The sequence below is a fragment of the Phyllobates terribilis genome, unplaced genomic scaffold (assembly GCF_046119375.1).
Source record: "Phyllobates terribilis strain yellow unplaced genomic scaffold, ASM4611937v1 Scaffold_2__4_contigs__length_985480577, whole genome shotgun sequence".
Taxonomy (NCBI): Eukaryota; Metazoa; Chordata; class Amphibia; order Anura; family Dendrobatidae; genus Phyllobates; species Phyllobates terribilis.
The window spans coordinates 797,814,737-797,832,002 of NW_027362762.1; the positions used below are offsets into that span (position 1 = coordinate 797,814,737).

Genomic DNA, 17,266 nt, shown 5'->3' on the forward strand with positions numbered 1-17,266 from the left:
TCCCTAAAAAAATGGTTTTGTAAATTTTGTTGGAAAAATGAGAAATCGCTGGTCAACTTTTAACCCTCATAGCTACCCATTAAAAAAAAAATTGGTTCCAAAATTGTTCTGATGTAAAGTAGACATGTGGGAAATGTTATTTATTAACTATTTTGTGTGACATCTCTCTGATTTAAGGGCATAAAAATTCAAATTTTGAAAATTGCTAAATTTTCAACATATTTGTGTAAAAAACGGAAATTTACACAAGTGATATCGAAGAAATTTTACCACAATCATGAAGTACAATATGTCACCAAAATACAATCTCAGAATCAGGGGGATCCGTTGAAGAGTTTCCAGAGTAATTACCTCAAAAAGTGACAGTAGTCAGAATTGTAAAAATTGGCCTGGTCATTAACGTGCAAACCACCTTGGGTTGTAAAGGGGTTAAAGAATACAGCTGAGTTGATTTGAAGCACTCTGGACTCTCTGGGACACATATTGGGCACAAAGAGATTGTTCATAGTCATGGTTATGAAAAGTAGTTCTTGTAATCTGTGCAGAGTAAGAAATACTCTATCCCCCTCCTTCTGTTATTGTCTTGTCATTGTCGTAATCTGATTTAAGCATGTGGATTCTTCAGTGTTGAGTCCATTCTTTATTGATGGAAGATTGCCATGTTATATTGTTTGATATGCTACTATTTAAAGTTTTATGTATTCTTTAAATTATTTTGAAAATTCAATTAAAAATTCAGTTTAAAAAAAAAAACAACAAAAAAAAAAAACAGTAAGAAGTACTTCACTACACTTCCAGTCTACTATATACAGCAATGCAGCAGGTCTTTTTTAGCGCATTTGCTTTTCAATCTTAGACATAAACAGGAAGACTATGTCAAACAAGCTACGTAGATCTCTGGACGGCAGCTCAGAGCAACAACTTCTCACAAGCACAAGACGGCATTCCAGCTGGATACAAGCTCGGAGATCTGTGGAGTCACAGCTTCAGCACCACACGGCAAACCCAACTTACAGGAAAGAGTATATGGTCCAAGTCTGCAGGAATCCGATTATTCAGACCACATCAGTGATAATCACTGCATGTAAATGACAAGAAGTGCTGCCATCGGAACTAAAAATTAATATGTGTTAAGAGTTTGCGTCTTCAAAGAAGCAAATTTGTGACTATGTGATTCTCTCTGTAGTCAGCGCAAGAACGAATGGCCGCCCAATATCAGACTGATCAGTGACGTATAGGAAAATCCTAAATTATGACCACTTGGCAATTACTAATAATCATTAACTGCACTGCGTTATGGTACTACGGAGTATTGTGTGGGGGAAATTTCACACGTCTGTAGTGCAAAATGATTTAAAAAATCTTTTTCTACGTTATTAATCTGAAGACTAAAAACCTAATTGTAAAACCAGTTCTCTGCTCCCCAAGAGATGACTTCAGGATGGGGATTGCTCATCAGATTTATGGACTCAAGAGGAACAATAAGTGCCCTCATGAAACAAAAGAAAACAAGACACACCTTCTCATTTTAAGAAATTTCTGTATTTTCATGACTATGAAAATTGTACATTCACACTGAAGGCATCAAAACTATGAATTAACACATGTGGAATTATATACTTAACAAAAAAGTGTGAAACAACTGAAAATATGTCTTATATTCTAGGTTCTTCAAAGTAGCCACCTTTTGCTTTGATGACTGCTTTGCACACTCTTGGCATTCTCTTGATGAGCTTCAAGAGGTAGTCACCGGAAATGGTTTTCACTTCACAGGTGTGCCCTGTCAGGTTTAATAAGTGGGATTTCTTGCCTTATAAATGGGGTTGGGACCATCAGTTGTGTTGTGCAGAAGTCTGGTGGATACACAGCTGATAGTCCTACTGAATAGACTGTTAGAATTTGTATTATGGCAAGAAAAAAGCAGCTAAGTAAAGAAAAACGAGTGGCCATTATTACTTTAAGAAATGAAGGTCAGTCAGTCCGAAAAATTGGGCAAACTTTGAAAGTTTCCCCAAGTGCAGTTGCAAAAACCATCAAGCGCTACAAAGAAACTGGCTCACATGAGGACCGCCCCAGGAAAGGAAGACCAAGAGTCACCTCTGCTTCTGAGGATAAGTTTATCCAAAGTCACCAGCCTCAGAAATCGCAGGTTAACAGCAGCTCAGATTAGAGACCAGGTCAAAGTCACACAGAGTTCTAGCAGCAGACACATCTCTTCAACAACTGTTAAGAGGAGACTTTGTGCAGCAGGCCTTCATGGTAAAATAGCTGCTAGGAAACCACTGCTAAGGACAGGCAACAAGCAGAAGAGATTTGTTTGGGCTAAAGAACACTGCGGCACGGTGGCGCAGTGGTTAGCACTGCAGCCTTGCAGCGCTGGGGTCCTGGGTTCAAATCCCACCAAGGACAACATCTGCAAGGAGTTTGTATGTTCTCCCTGTGTTTGCGTGGGTTTCCTCCCACACTCCAAAGACATACTGATAGGGAATCTAGATTGTGAGCCCCGTTGGGGACAGTGATAATAATGTATGTAAAGCGCTGCAGAATATGGATTATTATTAAGGAATGGACATTAGACCAGTGGAAATCTGTGCTTTGGTCTGATGAGTCCAAATTTGAGATCTTTGGCTCCAACCACCGTGTCTTTGTGCGACGCAGAAAAGGTGAACGGATGGACTCTACATGCCTGGTTCCCACCGTGAAGCATGGAGGAGGAGGTGTGATGGTGTGGGGGTGCTTTGCTGGTGACACTGTTGGGGATTTATTCAAAATTGAAGGCATACTGAACCAGCATGGCTACCACAGCATCTTGCAGCGGCATGCTATTCCATCCGGTTTCCGTTTAGTTGGACCATCATTTATTTTTCAACAGGACAATGACCCCAAACACACCTCCAGGCTGTGTAAGGGCTATTTGACCAAGAAGGAGAGTGATGGGGTGCTACGCCAGATGACCTGGCCTCCACAGTCACCAGACCTGAACCCAATCGAGATGGTTTGGGGTGAGCTGGATCGCAGAGTGAAGGCAAAAGGGTCAACAAGTGCTAAGCATCTCTGGGAACTCCTTCAAGATTGTTGGAAGACCATTTCCGGTGACTACCTCTTGAAGCTCATCAAGAGAATGCCAAGAGTGTGAAAAGCAGTCATCAAAGCAAAAGGTGGCTACTTTGAAGAACCTAGAATATAAGACATATTTTCAGTTGTTTCGCACTTTTTGGTTAAGTATATAATTCCACATGTGTTAATTCATAGTTTTGATGCCTTCAGTGTGAATGTACAATTTTCATAGTCATGAAAATACAGAAAAATTTTTAAATGAGGTGTGTCCAAACTTTTGGTCTGTACTGTATGTAAACCATAAAATGCAGACACGCCATTCCCATTAGTGTAAAAAATGCACACTTTTGGTTAAGCCATACAATGTCTGCTGAGCAGTTAAAAAACAGGTCTGACAAGTTCTTTGGTAAGATTGTGATGGACAAGTCTTTTACTACCGCCAATGTGACATGACTGACTAAGTGATTTTTGGGGACTTATGGGAGATAACAGTTATGGGTTGCAGTTCTACTGTATGTTCGTAGCCTTATTATACTGTGGCCAAGACACGTTACATGCCAACTCTGACCTGTATCTGGTTTTCAATTTTTGTAAGAAAGAATTCTGTCATTTCGACTCAATAGAAAACTTTTAGGCCACGTTCACATGTTCAGTATTTTACATCAGTATTTGGAAACCAAAACCAGGAGTGGGTAATAAATGCAGAAGTGGTGACATGTTTATATTATACTTTTCCTCCAACTGTTCCACTCCTGATTTTGGCTTACAAATACTGATCAAATACTCATAGTCATAGTCATAGTCATAGTTAGTAAAGCCGAATAAAGACTTGCGTCCATAAAGTTCGACCTGTTAGTTCTGTAATTGCTAAAGTTGATCCAGAGGAGGGCAAAAACCCCAAATGATTTAGCCAATCTTCACCTGAGGAAAAATTCCCTCCCGACTCTGAAACCAGCAGTCAGAATAAATCCCTGTATCAACCTACTATTTTATTCTATTTTTAAGTATATGCAGAAATCTGCCTGGTATCTAGAAAAGCATCCAGTCCCCGCTTGAACTGGTTTAGTGAATCCGACATTACCGTCTCCTCACTCAGTGAATTCCATATTCTCACTGCTCTTACCGTAAAGAACCCCTTCCTATGCTGGTGCTGAAACCTTTTCTCTTCCAGTCTTAGTGAATGCCCTCTTGTTACCGTAATATCCCTCCTTTTGAACAAATCCCGGGCAAGGTCTCTATACTGTCCCCTAACATATTTGTACACATTTATTATGTCCCCCCTCAAAGTTCTCTTTTCCAGGCTGAATAGTCCTAGTTTTGCCAACCTCTCTGGGTATTGCAGTCCCTCCATTCCCCTTATTAATTTTGTTGCCCTCCTTTGTACCTTTTCAAGCTCATTTATATCCTTTCTATATATTGGGGCCCATAACTGAGCACAGTATTCCAAGTGTGGTCTGACCAGTGCTTTGTACAGTGGAAGAACAATGTTCTCATCCTTTGCAGCTATACCTCTTCTGATACATCCCATTACCCTGTTTGCCCTTACAGCAGCGGCCTGACTTTGGGCACTCCAATTTAGTTTGCTATCAATCAAGATGCCCAAGTCCTTCTCCATCTCTGAATTCCCCAATGATTTCCCATTCAGTGAGTACTGGTGACTTCCATTTTTCCTTCCCATATGTATGACCTTACATTTCTCCTCGTTAAACCTCATTTGCCATTTAATGCTCCACCTACCCAGCTTATCCAAATCCCTCTGTAGGTCTGCACTGTCCTCTTTTGTATTAATTGTTTTACATAACTTTGTGTCATCTGCAAATATTGATATTTTACTATTTATCCCATTGACTATGTCGTTAATAAAGATATTAAATAACATTGGGCCTAGTACAGACCCCTGTGGTACCCCACTAGTGACGCTTACCCAATCTGAGTATATTCCATTTATAACCACCCTCTGCCTTCTATCCTTTAGCCAGTTAGCTACCCACTTGCAGACATTTTCCCCCAGCCCCATCATTCTCATTTTGTATACCAACCTATTATGTGGCACGCTATCGAACGCTTTTGAGAAGTCGAGATACACGACATCCACTGGTTCCCCCTGATCTACTCGAGAGCTAACCTCCTCGTAGAAGTCAATCAGGTTTGTTTGGCAGGAGCGATTCCTCATGAATCCATGTTGGTTCGGGGTTAATAGATTATTAGCATCAAGATGCTCCATGATTGCCTCATTAATAAAGCCTTCAAAAATTTTGCCCACAACGGACGTCAGACTCACCGGCCGATAGTTTCCGGTGTTACTTTTTGCTCCCTTTTTGAATATTAGCACTACATTCGCCTGTCGCCAATCAAGTGGTACAGACCCAGTCTCAACAGAGTCCTTAAATATAAGATATAACGGTCTGTCTATCACATTACTTAGTTCCCTTAGTACCCGTGGGTGTATGCCATCAGGTCCTGGTGATTTGTTTATTTTAATGTTACTGAGGCGTTTCTGTACCCCAGCTTGGGTTAGATTTGTCATACTTAGTGGAGGATTAAGCTTGTCACTTCTCATTTCGCCTGTTCGTTCTTTTTCCTTTGTGAAAGTTGACGAAAAAAATTTATTTAATAGATTAGCTTTATCCTCATCTTTCTCTATGATTTTGCCTTCATCACTTTTTATCGGTCCAATATTATTCGATTTAATCCTTTTACTATTTATATACGTAAAGAACAGTTTGGGATTTGATCTACTTTCCCTAGCAATACGTCTCTCTGTTTCCTCCTTTGCTATTTTTATTTGTTTTTTGCAGGTTCTCGTTTTTTCCTTGTGACACATTAGTGCCTCCTTGCTGTTTTCCTGTTTTAATCTCTTGAATGCCTCTTTTTTGCTATTTAACGCCCCTTTTACGTTCTTATTCAACCATATTGGTTTCCTCTTGTTTCTGGCCCTTTTATTCCCATACGGTATATACCTCTCGCACTGAGTATTCAGAATTCTTTTGAAGGTTTCCCATTTACTATTCGTATTCCTTTGATTAAGAACTTTGTCCCAGTCTATAAGTTGAAGGTTTTCTTTCAGCTGATCAAACTTCGCCCTCCTAAAGATTAATGTTTTAGTTGTTCCCTTATTGATAACCCTACTGAAGGGCATTTTGAAATTGATAATATTATGATCGCTATTACCTAGGTGCCCCCCTATCTGTACCTCAGTTATTCTATCAGGCCTATTAGTCAATATTAAGTCCAACACGGCCTTCCCTCTCGTTGGTTCCTGCACTAGTTGGGAGAGATAATTATCCTTGATATTTGTCAAGAACCTTTTTCCTTTCTGCGATCTACAGGTTTCTGTTTCCCAGTCAATATCCGGGTAGTTGAAGTCCCCCATTACAATCACCTCATTATGTTTTGCTACTTTGTCTATTTGTCCTAATAGCAGTTTCTCATTCTCCTCTGTTATATTGGGTGGCTTATAGCAGACCCCCAGTAATATTTTATTATTATTTTTTGCCCCCTCTATCTCTACCCACATGGACTCGACCCCCTCTTCTCCCTCTCCTATATCTTCCCTTAGTCTGGGCTTTAGACGTGACTTTACATATAAGCAGACTCCTCCGCCCTTCCCCTGTTTCCGGTCCCTTCTAAATAAACTATAATCTGTTAAATTTACCGCCCAGTCGTAGCTATCGTCTAGCCAAGTCTCTGTTATACCTACGATGTCATACCTCTCCTCCGATATAAGCGCCCGCAGCTCATCCGCCTTATTGGTCAGGCTTCTTGCGTTGGTCAGCATGCAAGATAAAACTTTGGGGTTATTTAGCATCCTATTCTTCTCTAACGATCTAACTGTACTATCCCCACCCCCCTTTCCACCCTCATTATATTCACTTCTCCCCTTCCCCCTTGCTTGCCTCACATCCCACCTATTTCCTTGGTTTCCCCCCCCCCCGTCTCTAGTTTAAAAACTCCTCCAACTTATTAGCCATCTTCTTCCCCAGCACCGCTGCACCCTCCCCATTGAGGTGCAGCCCGTCCCTACGGTAGAGCCTGTAGCCGACCGCGAAGTCGGCCCAGTTCTCCATGAACCCAAACCCTTCTGCCTTGCACCAACTCTTTAGCCACTTATTCACCTCCCGTTGGCGCTCCTGTGTGGCTCGCGGGATTGGTAGTATTTCTGAGAAAACTACCTTGGAGGTCCTTGCCCTAAGCTTCCTACCTAGATCCCTGAAATCATTTTTAAGGACCCTCCATCTACCACTCACTTTTTCATTGGTGCCAATGTGGACCATGACCGCTGGGTCTTCGCCAGCCCCACCCAGTAACCTGTCAACCCGATCCACGATGTGCCGGACTCGAGCGCCAGGGAGGCAGCACACCGTTCGGCGATCCCGGTCTTTGTGACAGATTGCCCTGTCTGTCCCCCTAATAATAGAGTCAACTGAACGTGTCCTTATGGCGCAGACTAACAAAGCCTCACCCCTGACATGCTGTTCTGAAAGGCAAATGCACAAATTTTTCAGGTGCCGTAAGCATTGCAGCTAATTGACATTTTTAATCACTATTGCTGGCCCATCTGCCCCAATATGGGCTAATCCCTAGTAAAGTGAAAGGAGCTTATCCTTTCTAAGTGATGGGATCCCTATCCATCAAACTCTACCTTCTATGCTCCTCTCGGTTTTCCCCCCTTCAGACCAGCGTTCTTAGTAGTGATGAGCACAAGTGCTCGTTACTCGAGTTTACCTGCTAGGGTATGTACAGAGTATCGCAGGTGCTCGGATCCCCGCGGCCGCATGTTTCCCGGATGTTAGACAGCTACAAAACATGCAGGAATGCCTGACATACACGGGTAATCCCCACATGTTTTGTGGCTGTCTGATAGCCGGGAGGGAAACACGCGGCCGTGGGGATCCGAACACGTCACTCGAGCACCCGCGATACTCGGGGCATACCAGAGCACCCTCGGCAAACTCCAGTAACGAGCACTTGTGCTCATCACTAGTTCTTACGACATAAATTGCTAAGACCACAAAATCAAAAGTCTTCGAATGCATTTTGATGCATATTTTATGGTGGTAATGATCTCAATGGCACTGGCAGATATAAAATATACAGGACGTATCTACTTTATTGCCTTTATGCAAAGAATTTAAAATGATTGATAACCCTTTTGTCAAAATATAGAATTCTTTTTAATTATTTTTTTCCGATTTCATTTTCTTGACAGAATCCTACGGAGATGTCTGACAAGCTGCTAATGGCACGGTATCACATGTGTCACTCTGAGATTACATAGCAATTAGCAGAAATTCAGGATGATCTCTGGGGAGCAGATCTCACTGTGCACACAGCCCATGCTTGCATTACACCGGCAGGCACCACCAAACATCCTGGATACTCTTCATCTTTCCCGCACACTCATTACCACCCACAGATGATGTTGCAAGATCAGAGGAGAATCTGAGTAACGTTACGATGTCACTACTAGACTCCCCTGCAGCCGCACCCTGCGGCCATAGAGGAGAAAATCCTAATTCCGGAAGCCGCATGTGGCTACATTTTTTGACACTTGCAGAGAAGATGGATTCAAACCTCCTGTCTGGTGGAGAAAAGGAGAACAAAGGGGGCAAATACCTCACTGCAGTGACTTGTGCCTCTTCCTCCCGAAACACTAGAAGAGAAATGTATGAGCCTAGAGGTCTCCAACCTCATAAATAATCCACTGCCTCTCCCTGCCAGACTGACTTGTTTTAGGGGAGATGAATGCCATTAATGGTCGTCAAGTTACAGATGAGCACAGAGTGAGATGACAGCAGCAGGGAATTTGCTTTCTGGCTCTTCTCCATAGCCTTCTAATGCCCAATTACTCAGCTAGGTTTAGAGGTTGAAAAGGACATCAAAACTGGGGTCACAGCCAGATCAGTCCACCTAACAAAGGAGAACGGCTCACAGGCAACACCTGTGCCAAAAAGCCTAAAAATCCCACAGACTATTCTGACATGAAGGGCGCACCTACGATTTTGTCACCTGCTCTAAAAGACCACACATAATATGGTCACTATTATACAGGAGGATTAATTATCACACAGAATTCCCCAGAGTCTGTGATAAAGAAGTAGTATTATGTCTATTGAGTGAAAAGGTAGCCTTAGTTAACCCTTATAGACGTAGATTTGCCTTAAACCTCTATATCAATCCCATATGCATTTGTAAAGGGGAAACACTATTGTCTTGACCAAAGAGCCTTTAACCCAGGGTAATGATCTGCTGAATGGTCGTTCACACATTGATTGCATGTTCTCTGCGGGCATGAAAATGATCGTTGTCAGGAAAGAGAGGACGCGCTCCTGACAATAGTGTACAATGTATGGGGAGATGGTGATCATTTGTGCGGAGCCCTTTCTCAATCACTGAGTGGAAAATAAAGAAATGACGCTATTACTGATCACCTTCCAAGACTGTTGATCAATGCTCGTTAATGGTTGTTTCTGCACCTGTAAAAGCAGACTTTCCACTAAGAGCCTGATGGCACCTGCTTAGCATATATACACAGTATATACATCACACACGGCACATACGGAAAGCAGCCGAGAGAACTTACTGACTCTAAGACAGTACACAATGGACATCCACCTCCAGGGCTACTAGCCACCTACATCCTGCTGCCATTTCTGTAGGCTGCACCACCTTATCATGTCAGCCCACGGGTATTCGTCATGTGCCTCCTGCTCCAGGTTCTCAATCATATGCATGAATGAATGTAATACTATAAATAGGAGGTGGCTGACATATACTGTAGTGATCTCTACTGCGCTGTGACCCAGGCTGATCAATCACAGGGATGATCAATTAAGTTTTTATATATGATCCCTGTGATAAGAAGCGGTGGTGACCCCAGGGAAGAAAGGGGGGGGGGGGGCAGTGGTTACCAGGAGAATGAACACCGTCAGTCTCATTTCTTTAACATCTTCTCTTCTTGGATTGTCCCACTGATCAGTCACTTACACATGCAATTGAGGGACACAAGGTGTGAACTCCTCCTTAACTGTCACCAGTTTCCTGACAAGTGTCATCCAGTCACCTGCTGTCACCTTTGCCCTCCTGCAGGCACAGCCCTATGCAGTCACTAGCTGGGCACAGTCCTGTGTAGTTCACTAGCCATTCACATTTATGCCACATGTCGGGCACAGTCATCACCATATATAGTGTCCGCCGCGCCGCCCGGACGCTACAAACTTCTCCGGATCCGTCACTTTCTTTCCCCGCTCACTTCCTGCCGCAGCTGACAAGACACAACATGCCCGCGCCGCCTCCCTCTTCCCCGCTCACCTCGCTCTCCACTTTCTGCACCGGCAGCTTCTGCCACGGGTCTGCCAGCTGCGCCAGTGGCATCTTCCCCGGCGCAGGGCGAGCAGCAGTGTGCCCTGGGATTTCTCGTACAGCTCTCAGAGAAGGGACAAAAGGAGCCGGCTCTCTCAGCTGGCCGCCCGCTTTACTGGTGGCTCCGTTGTCGGTTGTCCGGTAGCGGGCGAAGGCGTACCGCTCCAGCGCAGCTCCTCTCCCGTCACACTCACTCACATACTGATTTTCACTTCCTCTCACAACATGGCGTCCCCAGCAGTACCTGCCGTTCTCAGCTAGAGTTCCCGACGTCATGGTGACGTCATCGGGTGGGCGTTGCATTCCCCGCCTTCGGACTAGGGACAACAGGTGACAGAGAGCACAAGAATGGGGCGTGGCCATGTGTGGGATGGCCGGCAGTGGACGTGTGGGCGGCCATGTTGGTTGTGGCAGTGCGCGCTTAAGTTTCAGAAGCAATTAAATTCGGCTGCGATTTTTGTTGTAGACTTTTTTTTATCAATTGCTGTTATTTCTGAGATTAAAATACGCCATTTTATATATGCTATGATAAAGTTCAAAATGGGGTTAAAGGTGTATACTACACTTGTAAGTCTGTCCATACTAGCCTAATGTTATGGTGGATTTATGAGGTACGTATTCGTAGAGGATTTGGGGCTAAAGGAAATATTTAATTCTTCAGTTGCATGACTGTGCCTGCCTCACAGAGACCTGACCCCGATGTGCCTGCGCTGCTGGTGATTTCTTTTCTCTTCCACTAATGAATCTGAAAAAAAATGAACATTAAACACTGATGTCGGCCCTGTTCACACCAGCATTCAGCGGTTAAAGCCGTACTCAAGGAATAACAAAAAAAAAGTGTTTTAATTCACTCCCTAAATTCCCATAGTTAGTAAATCACATTAGTTTTCTTTAGGATGTTCATCACTATAGAATTAAATTGGCGCTGTCTTGGCACGGTGACAGGACGGTCCTAGGTCCGGGGCATGTGGGCATGTGCGGCGGGGAGCAGGCGTAACCTGCACCACGCACTGCTCTCTCCGGGTCACAGCAGCGGCGCCTCCTACTGCACATGCTCCCAGGCCCCTGCCCTACCTCCAGACTGCAGTGTAACAAGACGGTCTAATGCTAGGTGTTTAGCAATGAATTTATAGTGACATTTCTGTTATTATTTTTTTTCTATTTCTGCAGAGATGCCACAATTTAGAGGTTTCCATTAAGATTTCCAGTGTCTGCATGGGTCCCTAACATTATCCATTATAAACAAATCGCATAACACTAGTGCGTAATACTCCACCTAGTGGTTTTTATATGTTTATGACAGCTTTTTGTATCAAAAAATGTTGCAAGTTGATAACTTTGGCGCAATCATGTGTACTCCTATCCTCGCACAAATGACCTGATAAGTGTGTGTTCTCTTATCCTGGCACAAGTCAACTGATAAGTGTGTGTCCTCTTATCCTGGCACAAGTCTCCTAATAAGTGTGCGTCCACGTATCCTGGAACAAGTCACCTGATAAGTGTGCTTCCTCTTATCCTGACACAAGTCACCTGATAAGTGTGTGTCCTCTTATCCTAGCACAAATCTCCTGATAAGTGTGCATCCTCTTATCCTGGCTCAAGTCTCCTGATAAGTGTGCGTCCTCTTATCCTGACACAAGTCACCTGATAAGTATCCATCCTCTTATCCTGACACAAGTCACCTGATAAGTATGCATCCTCTTACCCTGGCACAAGTCACCTGATAAGTGTGCGTCCTCTTATCCTGGAACAAGTCGGTGGATAAGTGTGTGTCCTCTTATCCTGACACAAGTCACCTGATAAGTGTGCATCCTCTTATCCTGGAACAAGTCTCCTGATAAGTGTGCATCCTCTTATCCTGACACAAGTTACTTGATAAGTGTGCGTCCTCTTATCCTGGCACAATTCACGTGAAAAGTGTGCATCCTCTTATCCTGGCACAAGTCTCCTGATAAGTGTGTCCTCTTATCCTGAAACAAGTCACCTGATAAGTGTGCGTCCTCTTATCTTGGCACAAGTCACCAGATAAGTGTGCATCCTCTTATCCTGGCACAAGTCACCTGATAAGTGTGTGTCCTCTTATCCTGGAACAAGTCACCTGATAAGTGTGTGTCCTCTTATCTTGGCACAAGTCACCAGATAAGTGTGCATCCTCTTATCCTGGCACAAGTCACCTGATAAGTATGCATCCTCTTATCCTGACAGAAGTCACCTGATAAGTGTGCATCCTCTTATCCTGGCACAAGTCACCTGATAAGTGTGTGTCCTCTTATCCTGGAACAAGTCACCTGATAAGTGTGTGTCCTCTTATCTTGGCACAAGTCACCAGATAAGTGTGCATCCTCTTATCCTGGCACAAGTCACCTGATAAGTATGCATCCTCTTATCCTGACAGAAGTCACCTGATAAGTGTGCATCCTCTTATCCTGGCACAAGTCTCCTGATAAGTGCGTGTCCTCTTATCCTGGAAGAAGTCACCTGATAAGTGTGCGTCCTCTTATCTTGGCACAAGTCACCAGATAAGAGTGCATCCTCTTATCCTGGCACAAGTCAGCTGATAAGTATGCATCCTCTTATCCTGGCATAATTCACCTGATAAGTATGCATCCTCTTATCTTGGCACAAGTCTCCTGATAAGTGTGCATCCTCTTATCCTGGAACAAGTCACCTGATAAGTGTGCATCCTCTTATCCTGGCACAAGTCTCCTGATAAGTGTGTGTCCTCTTATCCTGGAACAAGTCACCTGATAAGTGTGCATCCTCTTATCTTGGCACAAGTCACCAGATAAGTGTGCATCCTCTTATCCTGGCACAAGTCACCTGATAAGTATACATCCTCTTATCCTGGCATAATTCACCTGATAAGTATGCATCCTCTTATCTTGGCACAAGTCTCCTGATAAGTGTGCATCCTCTTATCCTGGAACAAGTCGGTGGATAATTGTCCATCCTCTTATCCTGACACAAGTCACCTTATAAGTGTGCGTCCTCTTATCCTGGAACAAGTCGGTGGATAAATATGCGTCCTCTTATCTTGGCTCAAGTCACCTGATAAGTGTGCGTCCTCTTATCCTGGCACAATTCACCTAATAAGTGTGTGTCCTCTTATCTTGGCAAAAATCACCTGATAAGTGTGCGTCCTCTTATCCTGGCACAATTCACTTAAGTGTGTGCCCTCTTATCCTGGCACAAGTCACCTTATAAGTGTGTTCTGTTATCCTGGCACAAGTCACCTGATAATTGTGCGTCCTCTTATCCTGGTATGTCAACTGATAAGTGTGCATCCTCTTATCCTGGCACAAGTCACCTGATAAGTGTGCGTCCTCTTATCCTGGCACAAGTCACCTGATAAGTGTGCATCCTCCTATCCTGACACAAGTCAACTAATAAGTGTGCGTCCTCTTATCTTGGCACAAGTTACCTTATAAGTGTGCGTCCTCTTATCCTGGCACAATTCACCTAATAAGTATGTGCCCTCTTATCCTGGCATAAGTCACCTGATACCTGATAAGTGTGCATCCTCTTACCATGGCACAAGTCACCAGATAAGCGTGCGTCCCATTATCCTTGCACAATTCACCTGATAAGTGTGCGTCCTCTTATCCTGGCACAAGTCACCTGATAAGTGTGCATCCTCTTATCCTGGCACAAGTCACCAGATAAGTGTGCATCCTCTTATCATGGCACAAGTCACCAGATAAGTGTGCGTCCTCTTATCCTGGAACAAGTCGGTGGATAAATATGCGTCCTCTTATCTTGGCACAAGTCACCTGATAAGTGTGCATCCTCTTATCCTGGCACAATTCACGTGAAAAGTGTGCATCCTCTTATCCTGGCACAAGTCTCCTGATAAGTGTGTCCTCTTATCCTGGCACAAGTCTCCTGATAAGTGTGTGTCCTCTTATCCTGGAACAAGTCACCTGATAAGTGTGCGTCCTCTTATCTTGGCACAAGTCACCAGATAAGAGTGCATCCTCTTATCCTGGCACAAGTCACCTGATAAGTATGCATCCTCTTATCTTGGCACAAGTCTCCTGATAAGTGTGCATCCTCTTATCCTGGAACAAGTCACCTGATAAGTGTGCATCCTCTTATCCTGGCACAAGTCTCCTGATAAGTGTGTGTCCTCTTATCCTGGAACAAGTCACCTGATAAGTGTGCATCCTCTTATCTTGGCACAAGTCACCAGATAAGTGTGCATCCTCTTATCCTGGCACAAGTCACCTGATAAGTATACATCCTCTTATCCTGGCATAATTCACCTGATAAGTATGCATCCTCTTATCTTGGCACAAGTCTCCTGATAAGTGTGCATCCTCTTATCCTGGAACAAGTCGGTGGATAATTGTGTGTCCTCTTATCCTGACACAAGTCACCTGATAAGTGTCCATCCTCTTATCCTGACACAAGTCACCTTATAAGTGTGCGTCCTCTTATCCTGGAACAAGTCGGTGGATAAATATGCGTCCTCTTATCTTGGCTCAAGTCACCTGATAAGTGTGCGTCCTCTTATCCTGGCACAATTCACCTAATAAGTGTGTGTCCTCTTATCTTGGCAAAAATCACCTGATAAGTGTGCGTCCTCTTATCCTGGCACAATTCACCTAATAAGTGTGTGCCCTCTTATCCTGGCACAAGTCACCTTATAAGTGTGTTCTGTTATCCTGGCACAAGTCACCTGATAATTGTGCGTCCTCTTATCCTGGTATGTCAACTGATAAGTGTGCATCCTCTTATCCTGGCACAAGTCACCTGATAAGTGTGCGTTCTCTTATCCTGCCACAAGTCACCTGATAAGTGTGCATCCTCCTATCCTGACACAAGTCAACTAATAAGTGTGCGTCCTCTTATCTTGGCACAAGTTACCTTATAAGTGTGCGTCCTCTTATCCTGGCACAATTCACCTAATAAGTATGTGCCCTCTTATCCTGGCATAAGTCACCTGATACCTGATAAGTGTGCATCCTCTTATCCTGGCACAAGTCACCTGATAAGTGTGCATCCTCCTATCCTGACACAAGTCAACTAATAAGTGTGCGTCCTCTTATCCTGGCACAAGTCACCTGATAAGTGTGCATCCTCTTATCATGGCACAAGTCACCAGATAAGCGAGCGTCCTATTATCCTGGCACAATTCACCTGATAAGTGTGCATCCTCTTATCCTGGCACAAGTCACCTGATAAGTGTGCGTCCTCTTATCCTGGCACAAGTCACCTGATAAGTGTGCATCCTCTTATCATGGCACAAGTCACCAGATAAGCGAGCGTCCTATTATCCTGGCACAATTCACCTGATAAGTGTGCATCCTCTTATCCTGGCACAAGTCACCTGATAAGTGTGCATCCTCTTATCCTGGCACAAGTCACCTTAAAAGTGTTCGTCCTCCTATCCTGACACAAGTCAACTGAGAAGTATGTGTCCTCTTATCCTGGCACAAGTTACCTGATAAGTGTGTGTCCTGCTATCCTGGCACAATTGATCAGAGTGTTACTCGCACCTTGCTAGGTTCAGATAGGGGCGAGACAGGTTACATGAATTCTTTGGAATCCTGGGGGAACCATTACTCAGGGCGACCATAGACGATGTGCTGCAGCTTCTCTCAGGCACACAGGGGTATTGACCCTCAGGCACAGACACGTAAGTTGTTTTACTTGCTGACCAGACACACTTGACAAGAGTCCTCATAAACAGTAGAACAGTAGCATTTAATAAAATCTGCACAGCCAGTGCAAGTTAAGTCTTGTGATCAACAGGCTCCAGTAACAAACAGTACAGTTTCCTTTGCAGCACAGCAGTTCACGGTCTTCCCAGTAGTACAGGACAGCACAGTTCTAATGCAAAGGCACATTAATGAACACAGCATTCTTTACAGCACAGTGAGATGGAGGAGTTGGAGGGTTTGCTGAGGGAGATAATCCCTGTGACACAATTTCTTCCAGTCCTTATCTTTCTGCCTGACAATACTCTGCACTGTTAGTTCAGGAACTCTACCTGACCTGTGCTTAGCTTCACTCCTGACTTGAATCCTTTTCACTTGCATGGGCGCTTCTGTGAGATATAGAGCACACACACCACCATTCTCTTCGGCTCCAGCCAGACAGTAAACAACTTCCCCACAAACCCCCTGGGGCTCTGCTAAAACACTCTCCTTCTCCTGTGACTGTGTTAGGCTATGTGCCCACGTTGCGGACCTGAAGCATATTTTTTACGCTTCTCCCTGGCGGGAAAATCGCATGCGGATATTACATGCGGTTTTCCCGCCAGGTAGAAGCGTTTGTGAGGCGTCTTTGCATGCATTTCCGCATGCGGGTTATCAAGCACTTCTCCAAGCATCACTTGGAAAAGTGCTTGACAACTTGTTCAGAATGGTAAAAAATAAAAAAATAAACTTTATACTCACCTTCTGATGCATTCTCTGCCCCGTCCGGAGTCTTGAGCGGCTCACGCTGTTGTGTGCAGGACCTGCGGTGACGTCATTGAGTCATGTGGTGGGTCACATGACTCAATGACGTGGCAGGTCCTTCAGACAACAGCGCGACGGAGGGAAAACATCAGAAGATAAGTATAAACTTTATTTTATTCTTTTTTTTACAGGTTCTTTGGTACCCAGGTCTGGAGGAGAGTCTCCTCTCCTCCAGACTTGGGTACCATCCGCACATTGATTCCGCAGCGCTTCCGCAAAATTAATGAACATGCTGCGGATTTTTGACTGCAGCATATACGCTGCGGAAAAATCCGCAGCATGGGCATTGACATTGCGGAATGCCATTGGGGACCATGGGGTGCGGATCTACATGCGTTTTTCAAGCGTTTACGCTGCGGAAATTCCGCAGCATATACGCTTGA

At 44.2% G+C, this 17,266-nt stretch overlaps 1 protein-coding gene across 1 annotated transcript in view; it reads right to left on the bottom strand.

Annotated features, from left to right (window-relative positions):
- RPS6KA3 (ribosomal protein S6 kinase A3) overlaps window positions 1-10,732 on the bottom strand; it is a 112,286-nt gene extending 101,554 nt beyond the window's left edge. The window contains exon 1 of the mRNA XM_073667495.1: window positions 10,369-10,732. Within this exon, the coding sequence (XP_073523596.1) occupies window positions 10,369-10,722 (354 nt within the window). The 5' untranslated portion in view covers window positions 10,723-10,732. The remainder of the gene's footprint in view (window positions 1-10,368) is intronic.
- Between the last annotated feature and the right edge of the window lie 6,534 nt (window positions 10,733-17,266).